Here is a 26,176-nt window from a genome sequence, read left to right as displayed (position 1 = left end):
TAAGCAATATATTACTATTTTAGTATCTTAATTTTAAATATGTTTTAACTAAGATATAAACGAACATAAGCTAATAGTTGAAATCAGTTGCACTGTGGAATACTAAATGTGCTTTACAAATACCAAGTTTAATCATTTTCACAACCAGCAAAATCATAGATTTCTTTGCTTTCTATGGATAAACATAATATTGACATATTTTTAAATTCTGTTTTTCTGATGTAGAAAGCTGGCCTACGTTACCATTAATTGTTAAAAATTTAAATTTCGAAATAAGATCATTACATTATAACATTTAATATAAAATAGATATTCCATTATTTAATAGTTAAATACTGCAGTGTACTTCAAAACCACAATATCTAATACAGGTATGTAATAAGTTAATATTTATCTAAGACCTAGTAATCATGATTTTGAATTGTTGTTGCTTTTCATTTTTTCACCTTTTTTGAGGGTGTTTTATGAACAAATTAAAATAAATTTGTACTAGTACTAAAGTTTAAACATAGAGAAAGTTTATCTTAATACTGATATAATTAGAACATAAAGCTATTTTAAAATTTAAAATATAAGATAAATTAGTTTACATTTATATGATTACATGTTATTTTATATTGTTTGCACCATGAAATTAATTTAAATAGAATTACCAACTCTGCAAAGCAATAGTAATTTGATATTAAACAAAAACAATAACTTTATACTATTTAGTTGTGAACTATTTTTTTTCGAACATGTGAACATTTTTGATCGAATTTATTTTTGATAAGCAAAAGAAAATAAGTATGAAACATAGATAATTAAAATCACTAGTTATTTACAGCGTTTCTGTAACATCAATCAATCAATCGTGTTACATAAAATATAATAATTATCTTCTTTCTAATACAGTTGAACCAGCCTAGGACACCCCTATCAGAGGACACTCTCCTGAAAAACAACAAATGGCAATATATATGTTTTAACACTACAGCCAACCCACATTCAAGGGACACCCTAGTAAGGGGATGTTTTGATTCAGAAAGGTGGCCTATTAATATGGGTAATACTGTAACAGAAACTAACTCTATGACTTTACAAATACCAATTCTTACAAATATAAGTACTACGTTTTACGAAGAAAAAAGTACAAAGTTAAACCATATATATAAATATGACATAGTTAGAATACTATTAATACAAAATATAAATAATTACCAATATAATACAAATATTACTATAAGCATACACTAGTATCAGATTTGAACACAGAACACAGAGATAGTGAGCGAAGCACTTTACCATAGTGCCACAATGTTAAATGTATAACAAAAGAAACTTATAATTTCCTGTGGAATTGATAGATGGTGGAAGAATGTTAGCTGAACTATTGCACAAAAACACAATAAAATATATATGATAGCAGGTGGATATATAACATAAATATATTACCATAATTACTAAAATCAATATTTTTCAACTCATTATAATATCTATAACAAATGTAATCTATTGTTAACATACAGAGACATTATGCCCCTGGTTTAGGCACCCTAAGTGACCCTCCAACACTGGAGGTTTCCGACCACATATTGTAATGCCTATTTTCTTCCTCTGGGCCCCATAAGCTCCGGGGCCTCTGGTTTAGCCAGTGAGCGCTCATAGCCGTTACGCCACTGTACTTAGCTGCAAATAAAAGGAATGTTATTTCACCAAACCACACAGTGAACATGTTTAATACTGATATAACTAATAAGGTATATTTACTTATAATTCAACATTTTTCTATCAATGGTAAACAATACAATAAAATAAATGGTAATACATATAATGACAATACAACAATACCATTAATAGAGGATCTTGCAAGAAGAGATTTATATATAATTACTTAATAATTTAGAGCACATGTTAAATTAACAATATATATATATATATATAAAAATAGGAAGGTGTATGATTTTACATTAATAAAAGTGCAAATATTAATAGGAGGTGCAACATATGCGACGGTATAATAACATATATGTATTTTATATCAGTGTATTTTACATATAATATAAAAATCAATATTTTTCAACAATTCAGTAAAAATATTTTGGATGTTATAAATCGAGTATGACCAGGATTTAATCCCTGTATCAATCACAAGATTTCTATCAAAACTGTAACTCTTTAAATTGAAAGAAATTTGTTTTCAAAATAACTGGCAAGTTTTGTAATAATGTACATATATGGAATAAGACTGGATTACAATGTTATCATTGTATACTCACTTTAAAATATTATTATAATAGTGACTTTTTGCAAATATAATAATCTTTACACATTGTCAAACAATGATAGTAATATACAAGAAAGCAAAGACACATTTAAAATAATATCCTTAAAAAGAAGAGTTAGTAGTGAGAGTCAGTACACGTCGACACTATTTCATTACTCCAGTATATTGTTGCTATGGTGATTAGCAATCAATGTTGTCAATCTAAACTCTGTATAGATACTCCAGTTTGCTTGATTTCCAACCGTTGTGAGTCTATTGCATTCTTCAGTTTATCATTCAGCCACTGAGAAAAACAATGAATTTAAATTAATTCTGAAGGCTAAGCATAAATAAATTGTAAGCAATACGTTTCAATCAATAGCTTTATCAATAACTTTTATTCAAAATGAAACTAAAAATGTCTGTTACCGTAGCAACTTCAGCATTATTGCACTGTATATCTTTTGTTAAAATATCTCCATCTTCATCCTGAAATTATATTAGTTATAACGTTAATAATATTTAAGGTACATAAAAAGTATCAACAAGTACTCTTGTTATAATTTCCAATTCATGGTTGTTCATGAATCATAGTGAAACTAATGATGATCACACTCTAGTGATTGGATGTTGTAGCTATTTAGCCAGTTAAATATCATCAATTCACCATTACCTTAATATTAAACATAATTGTTTGACCTTCGACCCCAGTATCTGATGTAATGTTATTAAACAAGTCAGACTCCTCAAGATCCCAACCGCCATACCATCGACATTTATCAAGCTTCAGAAGTTGTCTGGAAAAAACATGTAATAAAATCGTTTACTTATTACATTACTTAAAATAAATTGAAAGAAAAAGAAATTAATAAAATTACCCCTTGAATATGATTAATGATGATATTTCACATTTACTCTATCAACTGACATCCAGTTTGTATATATGAACTAAGTCCACAAACTTTAACATGAAAGCAAATGTTTTGGGTGAACCTAAAGTGGTGCGTTATTTTGTTAGATAATACCTAGCATATAGTATACAGTACCTTTTAAATTCAATGTTTTCTATTGGCTGTCATAGCCAGGTAAAGGGGAAAAGGCAAGACACATCAAACAGAATAATACAAAGGTCATTGATCTGTTGTGAAAAATACAAAGGTCACTGACCTGTTTGTTACCAAAGCAACATCAGGAGTTCCATCTTCTGAATGTATCACGGCGTGAGCATAGTAAATGTCAGTTTTGTAAAATTCAGAACGGCGAACATTGAATAGGATAGCGTTACCAATGGCTTGATATGCAGAATACGGTTTTAGTCCCTACAACAAACAAGAAGAAATGTTATTTATTGCATAATTAAACTTTTCCCAAAGTTCAACAAATGATAGTAATTTAAACAATCTTTACCAAGTTTGGATTTATAAATCTTGGGAGTCGTTTTCGAGCCATCACATCTTCTCCAACCTCAGTTGACCTCTCAATGCCTTCAAGAATGAATGTTGAAGCATCTACTATACCTCCTAGAGGGCGTGTAAACAGACCTAGTATGCCTTTCCCAATACCTTTGAAGAATCCTTTAATTCCATCCATTTGGGCGCCTTTGATTGGGCTTGACACCACGCCAACAAGTCCCATAATAATACCCTAATGTCATAAAAATTACAATTGTAAGTATAGGTAAGCATACAAGTAAGTTCTAAGTTAGGAAGTAAGTTAGTAAGTAAGTACACTTGTAAGTATAAGTTAGCATACAAGTTTTAAGTTAGTAAGTAAATAAGCGGGTATTTTTGTGGTGATGAAGATCAGTACATCATTCAATGCTTATCCAAAAGAAATACAAAATGTGAGGTCAAAGGTTACCATGAGGAATCCTTGTCCAGCGTACAAAATGCTGACTGGTAGACTGCTTGGTTTGCGTTTCATCTTACGAAGCCGTCTCTAAACAAAAGCATAAATATAAAACGTTTACAGTACAGTAAGTATAGAATCATAAAAAAACTCAAACATGATAAAATTAACAGAAGATTTTATGAACATATTCCTGGGTTGATAATAAAAAAAATTAATTAATTAAAAAGTCTGAGAATTCATGATATAAAATAATAATTCTACCTCTTGGTAACTTTCATCAAATGTGAGGAAAGCCAATGTCTTGCCAACACCAGAAGTAAAACCTGACAGAGAGTCAGCAACCCCACCTGAATGCAAATGAACCAATACAAATTAATGTTGACAATAAATGAACACTAAGTATAGCAAGTATTAAGTATGTACTCAACTTACCCACAGTGTGTCCCAACAGGCTTTCAACACCTCTAGCCAAACCCTCAGCAAATTCTCCAGGCCCTTGTATAGCACCCTTTAAAAAAATGATTTTTAAAGTAAAAAGAAGTAACATCTTTTGATTCTACTAATCCAGAACAGTAAAGCAAGACGAGGATGACGATGATTATGATTGTGCATCTATTTTGTGTGTATCATCCTCTATATAAGGTTACATGTTCAGTGAATGAGATACCTTTGATTTGGTTTACCTGATATGGCTCATAGAACAGATCCCCTAGGCCTTCCTTGATATCCTTATACAATCCGTAAGGATTGCCGAGTACATCTAAGCCAAGTATAAACACATACGCCTGCTTGATGGCTTGACCAGTGTAGTGACTGACCACATTGCGAGTGAGCTCCTCTTGGGTCAACATCACATTGCTTCGCTCAAAAAATCCAAGTCTTAAAAATACAAAAATGTGTATATTAATCAATCTTAGTATACTAGTAAATGGTAAACATGTGTCCCACATTCATTCTGAATGTAGGCAAATGAGAGTTGTTAGGAGATCATTGTGCTAAGCATTGGCATTACTGTATGTGGTAGGGTGGTCAGTTCCTCTCCATGCCACCATAATTTTCAACCAGGTACTCTGAGTGGACTGGCAGTTGTTCTTATCAGGAATTGAACACTTGAAGTCTTTCTGAATGATAGTCCTAAGTGTCCTAACCATTCAGTCAAATTTTCTTTTTGCTTAAGGACATGAAAAATAAAATGATACCATGTCAAGCCACTTACTTGATTTCAACATCACTGATCTCGGTGAGAGTGGAGCCAATTGAGTCAATGAAGAATTTAAAAACATCCTTCTTGAATGACTTTGGCGACTTGGTGGTCCGATGTGGTTCCCCACTTAATGACAGACTTACAATTATCTGTATACAAAAAATACAAACATAGAATTAAGCTCTGTCTACACTATCAAACTGTGTGAAAAAAAAATGTGATATGCCCAAATAGGGTAGTGATATGCCCAAATAGGGTAGTGATATGCTCAAATATGGTAGTGATATGCCCAAATAGGGTAGTGATATGCCCAAATAGGGTAGTGATATGCCCAAATAGGGTAGTGATATGCCCAACATAACATAACATTTAACTGCATCATTTGTTAAGCGTACCTTAATTGGAGACAAGTGGAAGTATTCAAAATAAATTGGTCTACTAAGATCATTAGATATGCCGCTAGTTAGCTCATGTAGAGGCTTCTTGATCATGGCTATATCAGCTTTCAAGTATACAACCTGAAACACAAAAACAAAAAATTCAATTCCAACAACACAATTTTAAAATACTACAGTATATGTTATTATTTATGCATATAATTATTAAATGCAAAGGCAAATTACTGAAAAAAATGATATGCTGTGGATATCAGTGGCTGGATCTCAATGAGATACAAAATAAAATAAAAAAAAAAGCGAAATCAAAATGATACAGTGAAACAGCCAGAAAAATGTTCAGAGCTTTCGGGCAACACTAGCCCTTCATCGGTGCAAATTAATGTATTTACAGTAATTAGAATGTATTCAAAATACTCTACAATACATTATTCTTTTGTTTGCCATTACAGTTACCAATGATAAAACTTTGAAACTTCAATTTCATTTTATTTCACAAAAATCTATAACACGTGAGAATATATTATACACAAACTAAGTTCAGTCTTTTGTGGGAAGGTCATGTAAGTCAGAAGACTTTAGGTTTGATACAGCCCGAATAAATAATGTAAAATTGAAAAAAAAAAAAAAATTAATAACAAAATAAAATAAATAATCGTACTTACATCATCTTCTTCCTTCATGAATCCAGAAAATATATCGAGAACGGAAAGAACAAAGCCGTTATCAACTTTGACAACAGCTTCTTGTAAGAGTACCTTGAAATACCTGCAATCATGGTAAAATATCAATGTGGTGTCACATATGCGATGTTACATTAATGTGATGTTACATTAATGTGATGTTATTAATATTGCCAGGGTGGGCGGGTGTGGGGTTGTGGTTTTGTTATTTTAATTAATAATAATAATTAATTATAATTACATGAGTATTTTGTTTTCTTTTTAGATCAAACTTTTATGTTAAACACAACAAATAATTCTTATCTTCCTGCTGCAATTTAAGCACTGTTGGTAATAAATGATGGAATAGCAAGAATAATTAGTACTTACTTAACAGTATTAAGATTGTTCTCAGGCGACTGCCTCATTATCAGGGACATTTCTAAGAAGGGTTTAAAACCAGATTTCTTGACAACATCTTTTGGAAGTGGTGATGGTCTAAGCACTGTTGTAAATAGAGCGTCGTGAAGCTGGTTGTCAATCTGAGGAGAGAGATGTATGATAGTTAGGAATATTCCTGACATGAGCCAACTTAAGTTGTGAAAATCCTGTATTTTGTGTACACGGTATGTAAATAGTTATTGGATAACATCAGCGGCACAAAAAATTAAAGAAAATGAAGTTTGTTATTGGTAAATAATTTTTATTTCAATTCACTTTTTGGTCAAGTGAATAATTATTATGTCATTAAAATGGCACATTCAACAAAAAATGGTAAAAAATGTTGTTAATGTACTAAACAATAATAGTCTCACTCAATAAACCATTTGATTTACTTTTGCAATAAATAGGAACTATAGAGGGCGCAAAACACAAATGTACTGCAGTTTAGTGTTTATTTTCCACAATAATAATACAAGGTAAATGTAATGACTAATGTCATGTCTACTGGCCTCCCCTAGCTAACCATACACATTCTGAGTCATGGTATTACTACATATGCATACATGAATTTCATTTCTATAAATCAATGTATTGCTATATCAAGTCAGTTTATATTATTATAATCACCAATCTACTAACTAAGCTTGGCTAGAGAGAGGGAACTCCCTGCTTAGTAGGCCTAGCTAGCCAGGAGGCCTAGCCTGGCTGGTATTAACATTAACAATTTTACAAGGTAGAGTTAGCTAAGTAAGGTGGCTTGCTGTGTACTAGTCATGTACTAGTACACCGGAGTAACCCCCTACTCATCTTGAAAAAGATGTATATTAGGTTTTTTAAAGTGCACATGAGCTGGATGTGTGCACTGGACCTACAGTTTATAGTCCGTTCTTTCCGAGAAGTCTCAAATAAGTAAATAATGTCTGGGTTCATCGTACAGTAGGCGTACCTTTAACATAAGCATGGTACTGTTTAGACTAAAACAACAGATATGCACTTATTATAAAGTAGGTATACACAAACTAAATAATAATTTTTTTAAACATTTTTCAGATGTCTGATTCGAGGATTGATGAAACAAAAGTTATCATAAAAACATGTAGCGGAGGAAATTAGAGGCATACTAAAAGAATCACTTGATACAGTCACTAAAGAAAGATCAGACTTTGAATCTCAAGTACAGTTATGCAGAACAACGATTGAGTTACAAGAAAAAAACATTATTAAAAAGATTCGGGAAAAAAGCAGCGCAATGATGACGGACATTGAAGAGATTTACAACGAAAATAAAAAAAACATTGATGATGTAATTAAACACATTAATTCAAATCTGATAACATTAAATGAATCGTTGAACACACCAGAAGAAACACTTATATCACATGAGGCAAATATAAATGCTGTAAAAGATGAAGTTTTGGAACCAAACTTTTATGAAGCATTACACAGGAGAATTACACCAAGTTTCATTCCATCTAAAAACTTAGATCGGATAATAAATTTAGAAGGAATTGGTATCATCTCAAATGCTGAATGTGTGTACGAGGTTGCTAAAGAATACAAATCTATTACAGTCACAAAGGGACAACCATTTGAAGTGAAAGTTGAATCAATTTTAGTTGGAAGTGAGAAACATCAACTATTTGTAACTTTAATTAATGAATCAGGCGAGGAATCGGCCACTGAAGTGAAACCTGGGTTCAGAGAGTATAGAATAACAGGAAGATGCCCTAAGGAAGGTGAATGGAAGATGATAATCACTGCTGAATCTGCACACATTAAAGGATCACCAGTGGATATCAAAGTGGAAGAATATGGACATGTGCATACAATTGATGGCATAGAAGATCTTAAAATATATAAAGATGGAAAAGTAGGAGATATAGTTTTAGATAAAAACGGGTATATTATAGTGTCCAATTGTAGTAAAGAGTTACTAAAATTCAACCAATCATATTCATTTATAGGAAGACTAGAGGTAGCAGATGATGCAAAGATTGCATATATGCACCAAATGGATGATGGCAATATAATATATAGTGATTTATTAAATAAAACTGTTGTCCTTTGTGACGATAACTTTAAAAAAATTCGTACATTTGGTCGAGATAAAATAAAACATCCCGGAGGCTTGACAGTGAATAAGGAAACTAAAACCATGTATGTGGCCGACAGAGAATCTCACTGTGTACTTAAGTTTAATGTTGATAATGGTGACTTTCTTGGTGAAATTGGTGAAGAGGGTAACGAAGAGGGTCAAATGAGGTTACCAAGTGATGTTGCTCTCACAAAGGAACGGAACCTGATTGTTGTAGATCATTTAAATAACAGAATACAACTGTTTGATCCAAATGGTAAATTTATGAGAATTCTTGTAGAGAATGGTGCAATAGATGGTTGTGTACGTTACCCTCAGAATATAGCCATAGATTGTGATGAGAACATACTGGTATCAAGTAGACACAAACTACAGCAATTTGATAACAATGGTGTTTTTATAAAACAAATAAATAATGATGGGTTACGTTTTCCTTTAGGGATCAACATAATATCTAAAATACCAAAGAGAGTAGCTGTGGCAGAGTATGGAAGTAACAGAGTAAAAATATATAGTTATTAATAATGTATACAACTGGGTAACAATTAATATATGCTCATTAATCAGAATTTGGTTTATATTGTAACTTTTATATTTATTTAAAAAAAAAAACACTACTGCTATATATTTGAACCCTAACCCCAACTTTTTAAGTTTGTGAATGAAAAATATGTCATGTGATGTAATAAGTTTAATGATTTGTTGTTCAAAACATACTGTAAGCTTGGATACATTTTGGTATCACCTATTTGATAATGGTTTCACCCACACCCATTGACCTGACCAATCAGCTTAATACAAGGCAACAATGTGTATCAGTAGACTTTAGACTGCAAATAATCGCTTAACGTCCTTTCTTTTTATGGTATATTTGACACTGTTGTCAACTGGAACAATAAATGTAAGTAAAGAAAGCTGCTTTAAATTTAATTTTGTATTGAAAAGTTATTCATTTATAATATATAATACAGTATATCATATTATTTATTATTAAAATTATTTCATGGGGTCATAGTAACCAAAGGTCACACAAATAAGCAAACCTTCCCCAACATCATTATCTTTGCATTAGCCAATCAGCAGATACTGAATATTTTGGAAATTCCAACAAACTATTTTTAGAATATGACATCACTTTCTGGTTTTCTGTGCCCAACCCTAAATTTAACGTCTTACTACACTCTGAGTATTTACTGCTTTTGTCACTTTCGTATAACGTTTCTGTAACATATTTTATCATCGTAAGTATTACTGATGTTTTGTGTTTATATTAATCTAATTTATCTGTTAACTGTAATCTTAGATAGGTTATAATAATTCAGATTATTTACAGATTGAGGCTTATAATTGCTTTATTTTTTACAGATGTCGGAACAAAAAGCATTACAATTCTTAGACAAAAATAATCTTGAATGTGCAATCTGTCTAGAAAGACTGACAGAACCAAAAACACTTGAGTGTCTCCATAGTTATTGTCTTCATTGCCTGCAGAGTTTGATTAAAACAAGTGGCAAAATAAAATGTCCAAAATGCTGTAAGATGTATGATGACCTAAATCAATTTGATTTAAAAGATCTTACTACCAATGAAATGTTAAGTTATCAAGTTAAATATGTGGAAAATATTGAATCTGAAAAACCAATGAAATGCTCAAGCTGTGATAACCAACCTAAATACTACTGCTCTGAGTGTAAAATGTATCTATGTGGACAATGCATCAAACATCATAAAATGATCCCTGTACTGAAAGGTCATTCATTGTACACACTGGATGAGGAAGGTGATTTATCAAATAAATGTAAATTTCACAGAGATCGCATGCTTGAATTTTATTGCAAGACTTGTTCTAAAAGTGGATGTAAGAAATGTGAACATATTCTTCGATGTTATCAAAATGAACATAATGTGATTCCATTTAAAATTGCTCTAGATGAGTTTAATCTGAAACACCATTCATTGCACACACTGGATGAGGAAGGTGATTTGTCAAATAAATGTAAATTTCACAGAGACATGCTTGAATTTTATTGCAAGACTTGTTCTAAAAGTGGATGTAAGAAATGTGAGCATGTTCTTAGTTGTTATCAAAATGAACATAATGTGATTCCATTCAAAATAGCTGTAGATGAGTTTAATCAACATGTTACAAAAGTTATGAAAAGTGCAGAAGAAATCAAAGAAAAACTAGAAGTAACACGTGATACTATAACCAAAGAAAGATCAGACTTTGAATCTCGAATACAGATATGCAGAACAGAGATTGACTTACAAGAAGAAAACTTAATCAAAAAGATTCAAGAAAAAAGCAGAGAAATGACGACGAATCTTGACAAGATTGACAAACAAAATAAAGAACTTGTTGATGATCGAGTTAAAAATATTGACTCAAAGTTGACTAAAGTTAATGAGATGTTGCCATTAATTAATACAATGATGAACAAACCAGAAGAAAGAGCAACAGTTATATGTCATGAGGTAAATATCAATGCTTTCAGAGAAGAAGTTGTGGAATCAAAGTATGATGAATCAATCAAGATAATTGCACCCAGTTTCATTCCATCTAAAAATTTGGATAAGGTGTTAGATTTGGAAGGTATTGGTAGAATGACAAATCATGAATGTGTGCTTGAGGTTATTTCTGAAGATAAAGTACCTATAACAGTAACAACGGAAGAGTCTTTTGAAGTGAAAGTTGTGTCCAGATCAGTAGAAAGTGAGACATCTCACTTGTCTGCCACTTTAATTAACGAATCAGGTAAAAAATCGGTCACAGAAGTGAAACGCATAGGGAATGAAGAGTACAGCATAAAAGGAAAATGCTATAAAGAAGGAGATTGGAAGATGATTATCACTGCTAAAGGAGACCATATTAAAGGATCACCAGTGAATATTAAGGCAGAAGGAGTAGGACTTGTATACACCATTGATGAAATACAACATCTTAAAATACATGATAAGAAAATTTGTGTAAATAATGTAATATTAGATAAAGAAGGAAATTTAATTGTATCTAGTTTGAGTAAAGATGTATTTATGTTTAACCAAGATTATTCATTTATTGGTAAAATAGAGATACAAGAAAATGTACAGGTTTCTTTCATGCATGAAATGGGTGATGGTCACATTGTGTATAGTGACAAAATGAACAAAACTGTTGTCATGTGTGATGATCAATTAAAAAAAATACGTACATTTGGTAAGGACACAATAAAAGACCCACATGGATTGACAGTAAATAAAGAAACTAGAACCATGTATGTTGCAGACCATGAATGTCATTGTGTGTTTAAATTCAATGTTGATAATGGTGAACTTCTTGGTAAAATAGGTTCATATGGAAGCATACATGAACGTGATTCACGGGGTAGAATAACTAACAAAATAAATGGAATAGCTGATGACAAAATGAATAGACCAAATAGTGTTACTCTGACAAAGGAGTGGAACTTGATTGTTACAGACTGTGACAATGACAGAATACAAATGTTTGATGCAAATGATAAGTTTATGAGAATTCTTGTAGAGAATGTTGAGTTTCCAAAATATGTAGCCATAGATTGTGAAGAGAACATGGTGGTATCAAGTAGTAAAAAATTACAATTATTTAAAACAAATGGGGGTTTTATAAAAAGAATAGATAGTTATAGTGGTTTTACCATTCAACCTTACGGAGTTGCTATAATCTCTAACCAACCAAGAAGAGTAGCTGTAATAGACTCTAGGTCAAACAATGTAAAAATATATAATTATTAATTAGCACATTTTCAATTTGTCATACTACCAGAAATACAAACAATTTCTATATGTACACTCAATAGCACTTTTACACTTGTGACCTAACAAACCTGTGTGGTTGTTGGATAATTAGCGATTTACTTAAATTTGTTAATACTTAAAAATAAGCAACATTTCTTAGACATGAAAAAGATGTGTATTAATATACAGTAGTATAAAGTATAAAGTAATAAAAGTTACTGAAATGTAAACAAGCATATTTGTTATTCATTTTTTTCCACATTCAACAAAATAAAAAACGAAAGATAATATGAGATCAAAATAAGTAAAAGGAAATATTGAAAGCCTGGGAATCAACTGTGCATTACTTGAAGATTATAAAACATAATTTGTGAATTTATAAAATTACAATTTTGAAATATAATTTATTAAACAAAACTGTTCCTGTGACGATAAATTTCATAATAAAACATCCCGGAGGCTTGACAGTAAATAAGGAAACTAAAACCATGTATGTGGCCGACAGAGAATCTCACTGTGTACTTAAATTTAATGTTGATAATGGTGACTTTCTTGGTGAAATTGGTGAAGAGGGTAGCGAAGAGGGTCAAATGAGGTTACCAAGTGACGTTGCTCTCACAAAGGAACGGAACCTGATTGTTGTAGATCATTTGAATAACAGAATACAACTGTTTGATCCAAATGGTACATTTATGAGAATTCTCATAGAGCATGGTGCAATAGATGGTTATGTACGTTACCCTCAGAATATAGCCATAGATTGTGATGAGAACATACTGGTATCAAGTAGACACAAACTACACCTATAGTGATCAACATAATATCTAAAATACCAAAGAGTGTAGCTGTAGCAGAGTATGGAAGAAACAGAGTCAAAATATATATTTATTAATAATGTAAAAATGGGTAACAATAATATAAGCTCATTAATTAGCATTTTGGTTTATATAACTTTTATATTTATTTAAAAAAACAAAAATTGAACACTATATTTTTATTTATAACTTTAGTAATAAAGTTTGTGACATTATAAGTTTAATGATTTGTTATTGAAAAGTGTAAACATACTGTAAGCTTGGATACATTTTTGGAAAGGTCGAGTTGAATCTGGGAAATAATAGCTGTTACTAAATCAGTTATATCACCCATTTGATAATGGTTTCACCCACTTCCATTGAACCCACCAAACAGCTTACAAGCAACAATATGTACAGTATCCTTAGACTGAAAATAATCGCTGAACCAAAGGAACGTCCTTTGTTTTTATGGTACATTTGACATTGTAAAAAAAAAATGTAAGTAAAGACATCTGTTTTAAATTTATTTGTGTATTGAAAAGTTATTTATAAAGTTAGTTCAACGTCTCACTACATCCTGAGTACTTACTGCCACTTGTCACTTTTGTATAAAGTTTCTGTAACATATTTTATCATAGTAAGTATTACTGTTGTACTGATGTTTTGTGTTTATAATCTAATTTATCTGTGCACTGTAATTTTTATTTTAATAACAATTCAGATTATTTACATATTGATACTTATAATTGCTTTATTTTTTACAGATGTCGGAACAAAAAGCATTACAATTCTTGGACAAAAACAATCTGGAATGTGCAATCTGTCTAGAAAGACTGACAGAACCAAAAACACTTGAGTGTCTCCATAGTTACTGTCTTCATTGCCTGCAGAGTTTGATTAAAACAAGCGGCAAAATAAAATGCCCAAAATGTTGTAAGATGTATGATGACCTAAATCAATTTGATTTGAAAGATCTTACTACCAATGAAATGTTAAGTTATCAAGTTAAATATGTGGGGAATATTGAATCTGGAAAACCTTCAACATGCTCGAAGTTGTGATAATCAACCTGAATACTACTGCTCTGAATGTCAAATTTATCAATGTGTACAATGCATCAAGCTACATAAAATAATTCCTGTATTAAAAGATCATCGATTGTACACACTGGATAAAAATGAAGAAAGAAGTAACAATCTGCAAACTAAATATGAATTTGAGAAGATTGAATCTGAAAAACCAACAAAATGTTCAAGCTGTGATAATCAACCTGAATACTACTGCTCTGAATGTCAAATGTATTTATGTGGACAATGCATCAAACATCATGAAATGATCCCTGTACTGAAAGGTCATTCATTGCACACACTAGATGAGGAAGGTGATTTGCCAAATAAATGCTTGAATTTTATTGCAAGACTTGTTCTAAAAGTGGATGCAAGAAATGTGAACATGTTCTTAGTTGTTATCAAAATGAACATAATGTGATTCCATTCAAAATAGCTGTAGATGAGTTTAATCAAAATGTTACAAAAGTTATGAAAAGTGCCAAAGAGATTAAAGAAAAACTAGAAGAAACACGTGATACAGTAACTAAAGAAAGATCAGACTTTGAATCTGAAATACAAATATGCAAAACGGCGATTGACTTACAAGAAGAAAACTTAATTAAAAAGATTCAAGAGAAAAGCAGAGCAATGATGACGGATCTTGACAAGTTTGACAAACAAAATAAAGAACTTGTTGATGATCGAATTAAAAATATTGACTCAAAATTGACCAAAGTTAATGAGATGTTGCCATTAATTAACACAATGATGAACAAACCTGAAGAAACAGCAACAATTATATGTCATGAGGTAAATATCAATGCTTTCAGAGAAGAAGTTGTGGAATCAAAGTATGATGAAACAATCAATATAATTGCCCCTAGTTTCATTCCATCTAAAAACTTGGATAAGGTATTAGATTTGGAAGGTATTGGAAAAATGACAAATCATGAACGTGTGTTTGAGGTTGCTGAAGATAAATTACCTATTACAGTAACAATGGGACAGTCTGTTGAAGTGAAAGTTGTGTCAAGTTCAGTAAAAAGTGTGACATCTCACTTGTTTACCACTTTAATTAACGAATCAGGTAAACAAGCAGCCACTGAAGTGAAATGCGTAGGAAATGGAGAGTACAGAATAAAAGGAAGTTGCCATTTAGAAGGAGATTGGAAGATGAAGATCACTGCTAGAGGAGAACACATTAAAGGATCACCAGTGAATATTAAAGCAGAAGCAGTAGGACTTGTACATACCATTAATGACATACAACATCTTAAAATACATGATAAGAATAACAAAGTTAATGATGTAATATTAGATAAAGAAGGAAATTTAATTGTATCTAGTTTGAGTAAAGATGTATTAAAGTTTAACCAAGATTATTCATGTATTGGTAGAATAGAGGTACAAGAAGATGTACAGGTCTCTTGCATGCATCAAATGAGGGATGGTCACATTGTGTATAGTGATGCCCTAAACAAAACTGTTGTCATGTGTGATGATAAATTTAAACAAATTCGTACATTTCGTAAGGGAACATTAAAAAATCCAAGTGGATTGACAGTAAATGAGGAAACTAGAACCATGTATGTTGCAGATAGGGAATGTCATTGTGTGTTTAAATTTAATGTTGATAATGGTGAACTTCTTGGTAAAATAGGTTCACATGGCAGCAAAGAAGGAGAAATGTATTATCCTTTTGGACTTGCTCTTACAAAGGATGGGAACTTGAGTGTTGCAGACTGTAACAATAACAGAATACAAATGTTTGATGTAAATGATAAGTTTATGAGAATAATATGCAATGTTTCATATCCTTATTTTGTAGCCATAGATTGTGAAGAGAACTTGGTGGTATTAGGTTCCTATAAAATGACATTATTTAATAAAGATGGGGGTTTTATCAAAGGAGATAATTATGATAGTTATAATAGTTCAATTATGCCTTCTGGAATTGCAATAATCTCTAATCAGCCAAGAAGATTAGCTGTAGCAAACAGTGATGAGTCAAACGATGTAAGAAAAAGTTGGCTTTCATTACCCAAAATATATTTCGTGAGATGGAAGTATGGATTGACCTAGAGTCTCGTGTAGTGAGATTTATACCTGACAAAAACAAAACAATGTTGGTTTCTCAAAACATCGTAGCATTGCTTTCTATTTTAAATCTAATGAGCAGAAGTGGCAACGAATTTACACCGCACATACAAGTTTAAAATACATACAATACAAATTTAAGAGTGAAATTAACTCTCATGACAGCCAAAATTTGGGCAGTCACCTTTGCGGCAAATCTTGCAAAATTTGTTCATTGGTTGATTCTACTGAAAAATTTAAGAGTAACCAAACTGGCCGCATTTTTCGGATAAGACAATCAATTAATTGTCTAACCAAAAACGTCATTTATCTCATATACTGTAATATTTGTGGCAAACAGTACGTCGGAGAAACAAAAAACACTCTCCGTATGAGAAAGACACAACACAGATCAGCTATCAAAACATTAAAGCTTGATCAACCTGTAGCCGAACATTTTAATTCAGCTGGTCACTCGATTGCAAATTTCAGAGTTATTGCAATAGACCACGATGTCAAATGGAGCGACAAAACTCGCAAAGACAAAGAAAACCACTGGGAATTACAACTTAAAACCACAAAACCTTTTGGACTTAACATTAGGAACATACTCCCAGATTGGTAAAATTATTCCATTGACTACCAAAATTTAAGTTTCAATATTAACCACCATTTAAGCTGTTTTTTAGTTTCATTCCAAAATTGTTTATATCTCTACCAAGCTGCCTTCTTTGTTTTCTACTCTTATTCAGACTCCACCCTGCCTCCTTTTGTTGTATTTCTTTTATTCCTGTCCACCCAGGCAGCACTTGCCAGGTCTTATACTATGACGTTATCCAAATTCCTTCACTTGCACTGATGAAGGGCTAGTTTTGCCCAAAAGCTCTGCTAACTTTTCTGGCTGTTTTACTTATCGTTTTGATTTAGCTTTTCGCTTTTTTTTTTTGTATCTCCATTGAGATCCAGCCACTGATACCCACAGCATTGTCGTTTTTTCAGTAATTTGCCTTTGGATTTATATATACAGTATATATATTTCCTATCAACATAATATCCAAAATACCAAAGAGAGTAGCTGTGGCAGAGTATGGAAGTAACAGAGTCAAAATATATAATTATTAATAATGTATACTGGGTAACAATTAATATATGCTCATTAATTAGTATTTTGGTTTATATACCAATATATATATTGTAACTTAAATTTATTTTTTTATTTATAAACATAAATTGAACACTATATTTTTTTTTTAATTTTTAGGTTTGTGAATAAAAAATATGTCATGTCAAGTTTAATGATTTGTTGTTCAAAACATACTGTAAGCTTGGATACATTTTTGGAAAGGAGTTGAATCTGGGAAGTTAAATAAGTATGGTATCACCTATTTGATAATGGTTTCACCCACTCCCATTGAACCCACCAATCAGCTTACCAGGCAACAATGTGTATCAGTAGACTTTAAAGACACCTTCCCTACATTTTTTAGATCTAATTTAAGATCACAAACTATATTTAATGTAAAAATAATACTATATGGTCCTATTGCGATAACTTTTTTCGTCTTTAAACGGTCAAAAATGTGAAAAATAAGTCGATTCTAATAATTATAGCGGCCCGCTATAAATCCCAAAATGCATTGCGCACGGATTGATATTTTTGCTTTTCTTCTGTAATTCGCCCACTTTTTGATCAATCGTGAGGCCAAAACAAATGGAAGACTTCTAACTTTTCAGCGAAAATACTGGGTTTTCCCCAATTTGTATCAACGGAGTCTGGCAAAAATAGAAAGACAATTAATGCAGCGACTATACAACGTCAGGCTAGGTATATAGCTAGCGTACGATGTTCGTACGTTACCGATGTTTACCAGCTAGGCCTACAAAACTAAGCCTAGCTAGGCTAGGCCTAAGACTGTCCACGAGAGGTCGATCGCCGCGAGCTACTTAGGTAGTGCATTGTTTCTCACTTTTTATCATAATTTACCATAAAACGTACATTTAAGACAAGGAATGACATGGTTTAATGTTTTTAAAGTAATAGATATGTATATTTTTACAAATGTCACAAATTGTAGGGAAGGTGTCTTTAAACTGCAAATAATCGCTGAACATCTTTTTATGGTATATTTGACACTGTTGTCAACTGGAACAATAAATGTAAGTAAAGACATCAGTTTTAAATTTAATTTTGTATTGAAAGGTTATTCATTTATAATATATAATATTATATATTATTAAAATTATTTCATGGGGTCATAGTAATCAAAGGTCACACAAATAAGCAAACCTTCCCCATCATTATCTTTGCATTAGCCAATCAGCAGATACTGAATATTTTGGAAATTCCAACTAACTATTTTTAGAATATGACATCACTTCCTGGTTTTCTGTGCCTAGATTAGCTCACTCAAATTTTACAATACATGTACTAACGTCTAACTGCTGTTGACACCTTGTTTCATCTTTCTTCTTAACTTATTTAATAATACTTAATAGTAAGTATTATCATTCTTGTACTGTAATATTTTATTGTATAATCAAAATAGTCTGTGTACTTATCCTTGTGCAATTTAAAATTGCACAAATTGTTCAATATGCGCATAACATAATATTTAGATATTTAATTATATAGACTTAGTTGTTTCATTTTTTACAGATGTCTGAACAAAAAGCATTACAATTCTTGGACAAAAACGATCTTGAATGTGCAATCTGTCTGGAAAGACTAAAAGAACCAAAGACACTTGAGTGTCTCCATAGTTACTGTCTTCATTGCCTGCAGAGTTTGATTAAAACAAGCGGCAAAATAAAATGTCCAAAATGCTGTAAGATGTATGACGACCTAAATCAATTTGATTTGAAAAATCTTACTACAAATGAAATGTTAAGTTATCAAGTTAAATATGTGGGAAATATTGAATCTGGAAAACCTTCAACATGTTCAAGCTGTGATAATCAACCTGAATATTTCTGCTCTGAATGTCAAATTTATCAATGTGAACAATGCATCAAGCTACATAAAATAATTCCTTCATTGAAAGATCACCCATTGTACACACTGGATAAAAATGAGGAAGATGATCTGTTAAATAAATGTAAATTTCACAGAGACCGCATGCTTGAATTTTATTGCAGAACTTGTTCTAAAAGTGGATGTAAGAGATGTGAACATGTTCTTAGTTGTTATCAAAATGAACATAATGTGATTCCATTTAAGATCGCTGTAGATGAGTTTAATCAAAATGTTACGGAAATTATGAAAAGTGCTGAGGAAATCAGAGAAAAACTAAACGGAAAACGTGATACTGTAACAAAACAAAGATCAGACTTTGAATCTCGAATACAAATATGCAGAACAGCGATTGACTTACAAGAAGAAAACCTAATCAAGAAGATTCAAGAGAAAACCAGAGAAATGTCGACGGATCTTAACAAGGTTGACAAAGAAAATAAAGAACTTGTTGATGATCGAGTTAAACATATTGACCAAAAGTTGAATAAAGTTAATGAGATGTTGCCATTAATTAACACAATGATGAACAAACCAGAAGAAAGAGAAACTCTTAAATCTCATGAGGCAAATATCAATTCTATTAAAGAAGAAACTCTGAAATCAAAGTATGGTGAATCAATGAAGATAATTGCCCCTAGTTTCATTCCATCTAAAAACTTGAATAAGGTGATAGATTTAGAAGGCATTGGTAAAATGTCAAATGCTGAATGTGTGTATGAGGTTGCTGAAGATAAAATACCTATTACAGTCACAAAAGGACAGCCATTTGAGGTGAAAGTTGTGTCAAGTTTAGCAGGAAGTCAGATATCTGAACTGACTGCAACTTTAATTAACAAATCAGGTGAAGAATCAGCCACAGAAGTAAAAGTTGCGTCAAGTTCAATAAAATGTGAGACGTCTGTATTGACTGCCACTTTATTTGATGAATCAGCCACTGAAGTGAAATACAAGGAAAGTGGAGAGTACAGAATAATTAGAAGATGTCCTGAAGAAGGAGATTGGAAGATGAAGATTACTGCTAGAGGAGAACAAATCAAAGGATCACCAGTTGATATCAAGGTGGAAGCACTAGGACTTGTACACACCATTGATAACATAGAACAGCTTAAAATAGATAAACAGAAAGTAGTAGATGTAATATTAGGTAAAGATGGATGTATAATTGTTTCTAGTTGTAGTACAGATTTGTTGAAGCTCAACCAAGAATATTCTTTTATTGGTAGAATAGAGGTACCAGAAGATGTAATTCTATCCTATATGCATCAAATGAGTGATGGTCACATTGTGTATAGTGATTACCTAAACGAAACTGTTGTCATGTGTGATGATCAATTTCAACAAATACATACATTTGGTAAAGGAACATTAAATAAACCGCGTGGATTGACAGTGAACAAAGAAACTAGAATCTTGTATGTTGCAGATTGGGAATGTCATTGTGTGTTTAAATTCAATGTTGATAATGGTAGATTTCTTGGTAAAATAGGTTCACATGGCAGCAAAGAAGGAGAAATGAATAGACCTGATGGACTTGCTCTTACAAAAGAGGGAAACCTGATTGTTGTAGAACGTGACAATGACAGAATACAAATGTTTGATGCAAATGATCAGTTTTTTACAATTCTTGTAGGCAGTGGCTGGGAAGATGGTTATGTTCAGTGTCCTCATTATGTAACCATAGATTCTGAGGAAAACATACTAGTATCTAGTAATAACAAATTACAATTATTTGACAAAAATGGGGTTTTTATCAAACGAATTGATGATGGTGGATTAGATATGCCTTATGGAATTGCAATAATCTCTAATCAACCAAGAAGGGTAGCTGTAGCAAACTGGGGATCAAACAATGTAAAAATATATAATTATTAAATAGCACATTTTCAATAATTCTGGTCAAACTAGCAGAAACAAACAATTTATATATGTTTAATAATATGTATTACACTGATGACCTCAAAAAACCTCATTATTATGTCGTTTTTGGATATTAGTGATTAGTGACTTTTAAAAGATTATATTTTGTTTACTAATGTAGAATAATGTGTATCAAGTAAGTAATAAAAGTTCCTAAAATGCAACCAAGCATATTTGTTAATTTATTTTTTGCACATTCAACAAAATAATAAAAGAAAGATAACAATGAGATAAAAATAAGTAAAAGGAAATATTTATTTAAGGCCTGATCATCTGATTAATTGTTTTGAAAGCCTGGGCATTAACTGTGCATTACATAAAGATTTTTTTTTATAATTCTGTAACTTTAAAAAAATTAATTATTTTTTATATGATATAGTGATTTATTAAACAAAACTGTTCCTGTGACGATAAATTTCATAATAAAACATCCCGGAGGCTTGACAGTAAATGAGGAAACTAAAACCATGTATGTGGTCGACAGAGAATCTCACTGTGTACTTAAGTTTAATGTTGATAATGGAGACTTTCTTGGTGAAATTGGTGAAGAGGGTACAAAGAGGGTCAAATGAGGTTACCAAGTGATGTTGCTCTCACAAAGGAACGGAACCTAATTGTTGTAGATCATTTAAATAACAGAATACAACTGTTTGATCCAAATGGTAAATTTATGAGAATTCTTGTAGAGAATGGTGCAATAGATGGTTGTGTACGTTACCCTAAGAATATAGCCATAGATTGTGATGAGAACATACTGGTATCAAGTAGACATAAACTACAGCAATTTGGTAACAATGGTGTTTTTATAAAACAAATAAATAATGATGTGTTACGTTTTCCTATAGGGATCAACATAATATCTAAAATACCAAAGAGAGTAGCTGTGGCAGAGTATGGAAGTAACAGAGTCAAAATATATAATTATTAATAATGTATACAACTGGGTAACAATTAATATACGCTCATTATCAGTATTTGGTTTCTATTGTAACTTTTATATTTGTTTAAAAAAAAAACAAAAATTGAACACTACTGCAGTATAATAAATAAATAATTTTGTTTGACAAATCCAAAAGAAATTACTCACATTCTTTAGCTTTCGCCATCTTGTCTGATGGCTTGATCACAAGTGATCCGGTCCACTGCCATCAGACAAGATGGCGAAAGCTAAAGAATGTGAGTAATTTCTTTTGGATTTGTCAAACAAAATTATTTATTTATTACCTACAACAATCCTACAAAATGCGCTTATTCACGACTACTGCAGTATATTTTAACCCTAACCCCAACTTTTTAAGTTTGTGAATAAAAAATATGTCATGTGATGTAATAAGTTTAATGATTTGTTGTTCAAAACATACTGTAACCTATTTAATAATGGTTTCACCCACACCCATTGACCTGACCAATCAGCTTACAAGGCAACAACATGTATCAGTAGACTTTAGACTGCAAATAATCGCTGAACGTCCTTTCTTTTTATGGTATATTTGACACTGTTGTCAACTGGAACAATAAATGTAAGTAAAGAAAGCTGCTTTAAATTTAATTTTGTATTGAAAAGTTATTCATTTATAATATATAATACAGTATATCATATTATTTATTATTAAAATTATTTCATGGGGTCATAGTAACCAAAGGTCACACAAATAAGCAAACCTTCCCCAACATCATTATCTTTGCATTAGCCAATGAGCAGCTACTGAATATTTTGGAAATTCCAACAAACTATTTTTAGAATATGACATCACTTTCTGGTTTTCTGTGCCCAACCCTAAATTTTACGTCTCACTACACTCTGCTTTTGTCTCTTTTGTTTCTGTAACATATTTTATCATAGTAAGTATTACTGTTGTACTAATGTTTTGGGTAAATAATCTAATTTATCTGTGCACTGTAATTTAGATTTAGTTTTTTTTTTAATTCAGATTATTTACAGACTGAGATTGAGACTTATAACTGCTTTATTTTTTACAGATGTCTGAACAAAAAGCATTACAATTCTTGGACAAAAATAATCTGGAATGTGCAATTTGTCTAGAAAGACTGAGAGAACCAAAAACACTTGAGTGTCTCCATAGTTACTGTCTTCATTGCCTGCAGAGTTTGATTAAAACAAGCGGCAAAATAAAATGTCCAAAATGCTGTAAGATGTATGATGACCTAAATCAATTTGATTTAAAAGATCTTACTACCAATGAAATGTTAAGTTATCAAGTTAAATATGTGGGGAATATTGAATCTGAAAAACCGTCAACATGCTCAAGCTGTGATAACAAACCTGAATACTACTGCTCTGAATGTCAAATGTATTTATGTGGACAATGCACCCAAGATCATAAGAAATTCCCTGTATTGAAAGACCATTCATTGTACAGACTAGATGAGGAAGGTTATCAGTCAAATAAATGTAAATTTCACAGAGATCGCATGCTTGAATTTTATTGCAAGACTTGTTCTGAAAGTGGATGTAAGAAATGTGAACATATTCTTCGTTGTTATCAAAATAAACATAATGTGATTCCATTTAAAATTGCTGTAGACGGGTTTAATTTGAAACACCACTCATTGCACAAACTGGATGTGGAAGGTGATTTGTCAAATAAATGTAAATTTCACAGAGACATGCTTGAATTTTATTGCAAGACTTGTCCTAAAAGTGGATGTAAGAGATGTGAACATGTTCTTAGTTGTTATCAAAATGAACATAATGTGATTCCATTCAAAACAGCTGTAGATGAGTTTAATCAACATGTTACAAAAGTTATGAAAAGTGCAGAAGAAATCAAAGAAAAACTAGAAGTAACACGTGATACTATAACCAAAGAAAGATCAGACTTTGAATCTCGAATACAGATATGCAGAACAGAGATTGACTTACAAGAAGAAAACTTAATCAAAAAGATTCAAGAAAAAAGCAGAGAAATGACGACGAATCTTGACAAAATTGACAAAGAGAATAAAGAACTTATTGATGATAGAGTTAAACATATTGACTCAAAGTTGACCAAAGTTAATGAGATGTTGCCATTAATTACCACAATGATGAACAAACCAGAAGAAAGAGCAACAGTTATATGCCATGAGGTAAATATCAATGCTTTCAGAGAAGAAGTTGTGGAATCAAAGTATGATGAATCAATCAAGATAATTGCCCCTACTTTCATTCCATCTAAAAATATGGATAAAGTGTTAGATTTGGAAGGTATTGGTAAAATGACAAATCATGAATGTGTGCTTGAGGTTATTTCTGAAGATAAAGTACCTATTACAGTAACAACGGGACAGTGTATTGAAGTGAAAGTTGTGTCCAGATCAGTAGAAATTGAGACAACTCACTTGTCTGTCACTTTAATTAACGAATCAGGTAAACAATCAGCCACTGAAGTGGAACGCGTAGGAAATGGAGAGTACAAAATTAAAGGAAGATGCTATAAAGAAGGAGATTGGAAGATGATTATCACTGCTAAAGGAGACCAGATTAAAGGATCACCAGTGAATATTAAGGCAGAAGCAGTAGGACTTGTACATACCATTGATGACATACAACATCTTAAAATACATGATGAGTATGACAAAGTTAAAGATGTAATATTAGATAAAGAAGGAAATTTAATTGTATCTAGTTTGAGTAAAGATGTATTAAAGTTGAACCAAGATTATTCATGTATTGGTAGAATAGAGATAAAAGAACAAGTACGGGTTTCTTGCATGCATCAAATGAGTGATGGTCACATTGTGTATATTGATGCCCTAAACAAAACTGTTGTCATGTGTGATGATCAATTTAAACAAATTCGTACATTTTGTAAGGGAACATTAAAAAATCCAAGTGGATTGACAGTAAATGAGGAAACTAGAATCATGTATGTTGCAGATAGTGAATGTCATTGTGTGTTTAAATTCAATGTTGATAATGGTGCACTTCTTGGTCAAATTGGTTCATTTGGTAGAATAGATAAAAGTAGTACAATAGCTGATGACCAAATGGATAGACCAAATAGTGTTACTCTTACAAAGGAGGGCAACTTGATCGTTGCAGACTGTGGAAATCACAGAATACAAATGTTTGATGCAAATGATAAGTTTATGAGAATAATTATTACTGGTAGTTACTATTTTAAGTGTCCTAATTATGTAGCCATAGATTGTGAAGAGAACATGGTGGTATCAAGTATTAAAAAATTACAATTATTTAATAAAAATGGTAGTTATATCAAAACCATAGTTGATGGTGCAAAAGGTTATTTTTCCTGTGGAAAACAAGAATATAGTAAAATAATTCAACCTTCTGGAATTGCAATAATCTCTAACAAACCAAGAAGGGTAGCTGTAGCAAACTGTACAAACGATGTAATAATATTTAATTATTAAATAGCACCTTTTCAATACTTCTTGTCAAACTAGCAGAAAAACAAACAATTTCTATATGCCTTCTCAATAGCACTTTTACACTGGTGACCTAACAACAAACCTGTGTGGTTGTTGGATAATTAGTGATTTACTTAAATTTGTTAATAATGTAAACTTAAAAATAATCAACATTTCTTAGATATGTATAAGATGTGTATTAATATACAGTAGTATAAAGTATAAAGTAATAAAAGTTACTGAAATATAAAAAAGGATATTTGTTATTTATTTTTTGCACATTCAACAAAATAATAAA

At 31.4% G+C, this 26,176-nt stretch overlaps 4 protein-coding genes across 5 annotated transcripts in view; 3 read left to right on the top strand and 1 right to left on the bottom strand.

The window, feature by feature from the left end:
- Positions 1 to 107: 107 nt before the first annotated feature.
- Positions 108 to 26,176, bottom strand: part of LOC144847404 (intermembrane lipid transfer protein VPS13A-like) — a 72,279-nt gene continuing 46,210 nt past the window's right edge. Inside the window, exons 66-78 of the mRNA XM_078703741.1 lie at positions 6,748 to 6,899; positions 6,361 to 6,463; positions 5,696 to 5,818; positions 5,313 to 5,449; positions 4,780 to 4,975; positions 4,529 to 4,604; positions 4,358 to 4,443; positions 4,106 to 4,183; positions 3,653 to 3,889; positions 3,413 to 3,564; positions 2,919 to 3,042; positions 2,675 to 2,734; positions 108 to 2,549 (exon numbers count right to left, since the gene is read on the bottom strand). Of these exons, the coding sequence (XP_078559867.1) occupies positions 2,463 to 2,549; positions 2,675 to 2,734; positions 2,919 to 3,042; positions 3,413 to 3,564; positions 3,653 to 3,889; positions 4,106 to 4,183; positions 4,358 to 4,443; positions 4,529 to 4,604; positions 4,780 to 4,975; positions 5,313 to 5,449; positions 5,696 to 5,818; positions 6,361 to 6,463; positions 6,748 to 6,899 (1,611 nt within the window). The 3' untranslated portion in view covers positions 108 to 2,462. The remainder of the gene's footprint in view (positions 2,550 to 2,674; positions 2,735 to 2,918; positions 3,043 to 3,412; positions 3,565 to 3,652; positions 3,890 to 4,105; positions 4,184 to 4,357; positions 4,444 to 4,528; positions 4,605 to 4,779; positions 4,976 to 5,312; positions 5,450 to 5,695; positions 5,819 to 6,360; positions 6,464 to 6,747; positions 6,900 to 26,176) is intronic.
- On the top strand, positions 9,744 to 26,081 carry LOC144847416 (uncharacterized). 2 transcript variants are annotated; one of them, XR_013613737.1, is made up of 3 exons: positions 9,888 to 10,137; positions 10,262 to 12,732; positions 25,970 to 26,081. XR_013613737.1 is itself a non-coding variant. In XM_078703768.1 (2 exons), the coding sequence occupies exons 1-2, from the start codon at positions 9,759 to 9,761 to the stop codon at positions 12,647 to 12,649; spliced, it is 2,427 nt and encodes an 808-aa protein (XP_078559894.1). In that variant the 5' UTR covers positions 9,744 to 9,758; the 3' UTR covers positions 12,650 to 12,834. The 2 variants fall into 2 exon arrangements, 1 of the variants encoding a protein (XP_078559894.1); XM_078703768.1 differs by lacking the exons at positions 9,888 to 10,137; positions 25,970 to 26,081 and adding an exon at positions 9,744 to 9,797 and having other exon boundaries at positions 10,262 to 12,834.
- Positions 14,847 to 25,963, top strand: LOC144848313 (uncharacterized). The gene is made up of 2 exons (XM_078705028.1): positions 14,847 to 16,443; positions 25,796 to 25,963. Exons 1-2 carry the CDS (start codon positions 14,847 to 14,849, stop codon positions 25,879 to 25,881), a joined length of 1,683 nt encoding a protein of 560 aa, XP_078561154.1. The 3' UTR covers positions 25,882 to 25,963.
- Positions 22,880 to 25,776, top strand: LOC144848316 (uncharacterized; the record flags this gene model as incomplete). Its single annotated transcript, XM_078705030.1, has 2 exons — positions 22,880 to 23,024; positions 23,485 to 25,776. Coding segments are annotated over exons 1-2 (2,331 nt in total), but the record flags the coding sequence as incomplete, so codon positions are not given.

Source organism: Antedon bifida, chromosome 7, assembly GCF_963402885.1.
Source record: "Antedon bifida chromosome 7, ecAntBifi1.1, whole genome shotgun sequence".
Classification (NCBI taxonomy): Eukaryota; Metazoa; Echinodermata; class Crinoidea; order Comatulida; family Antedonidae; genus Antedon; species Antedon bifida.
Note: the sequence above shows the minus strand (reverse complement) of the source record. Positions and strands in the feature narration are given on the sequence as shown.

Bases quoted from the DNA above. Each gene is read 5' to 3' on its own strand.
- LOC144847416 (XM_078703768.1), top strand. From the start codon at position 9,759: ATGGTATATTTGACACTGTTGTCAACTGGAACAATAAAT. The intron at 9,798-10,261 runs GTAAGTAAAGAA...TATTTTTTACAG, and splicing joins TGTCAACTGGAACAATAAAT to ATGTCGGAACAAAAAGCATT.
- LOC144848313 (XM_078705028.1), top strand. From the start codon at position 14,847: ATGCTTGAATTTTATTGCAAGACTTGTTCTAAAAGTGGATGCAAGAAA. The intron at 16,444-25,795 runs CTTCTGGAATTG...AAATAATTCAAC, and splicing joins TTATAATAGTTCAATTATGC to CTTCTGGAATTGCAATAATC.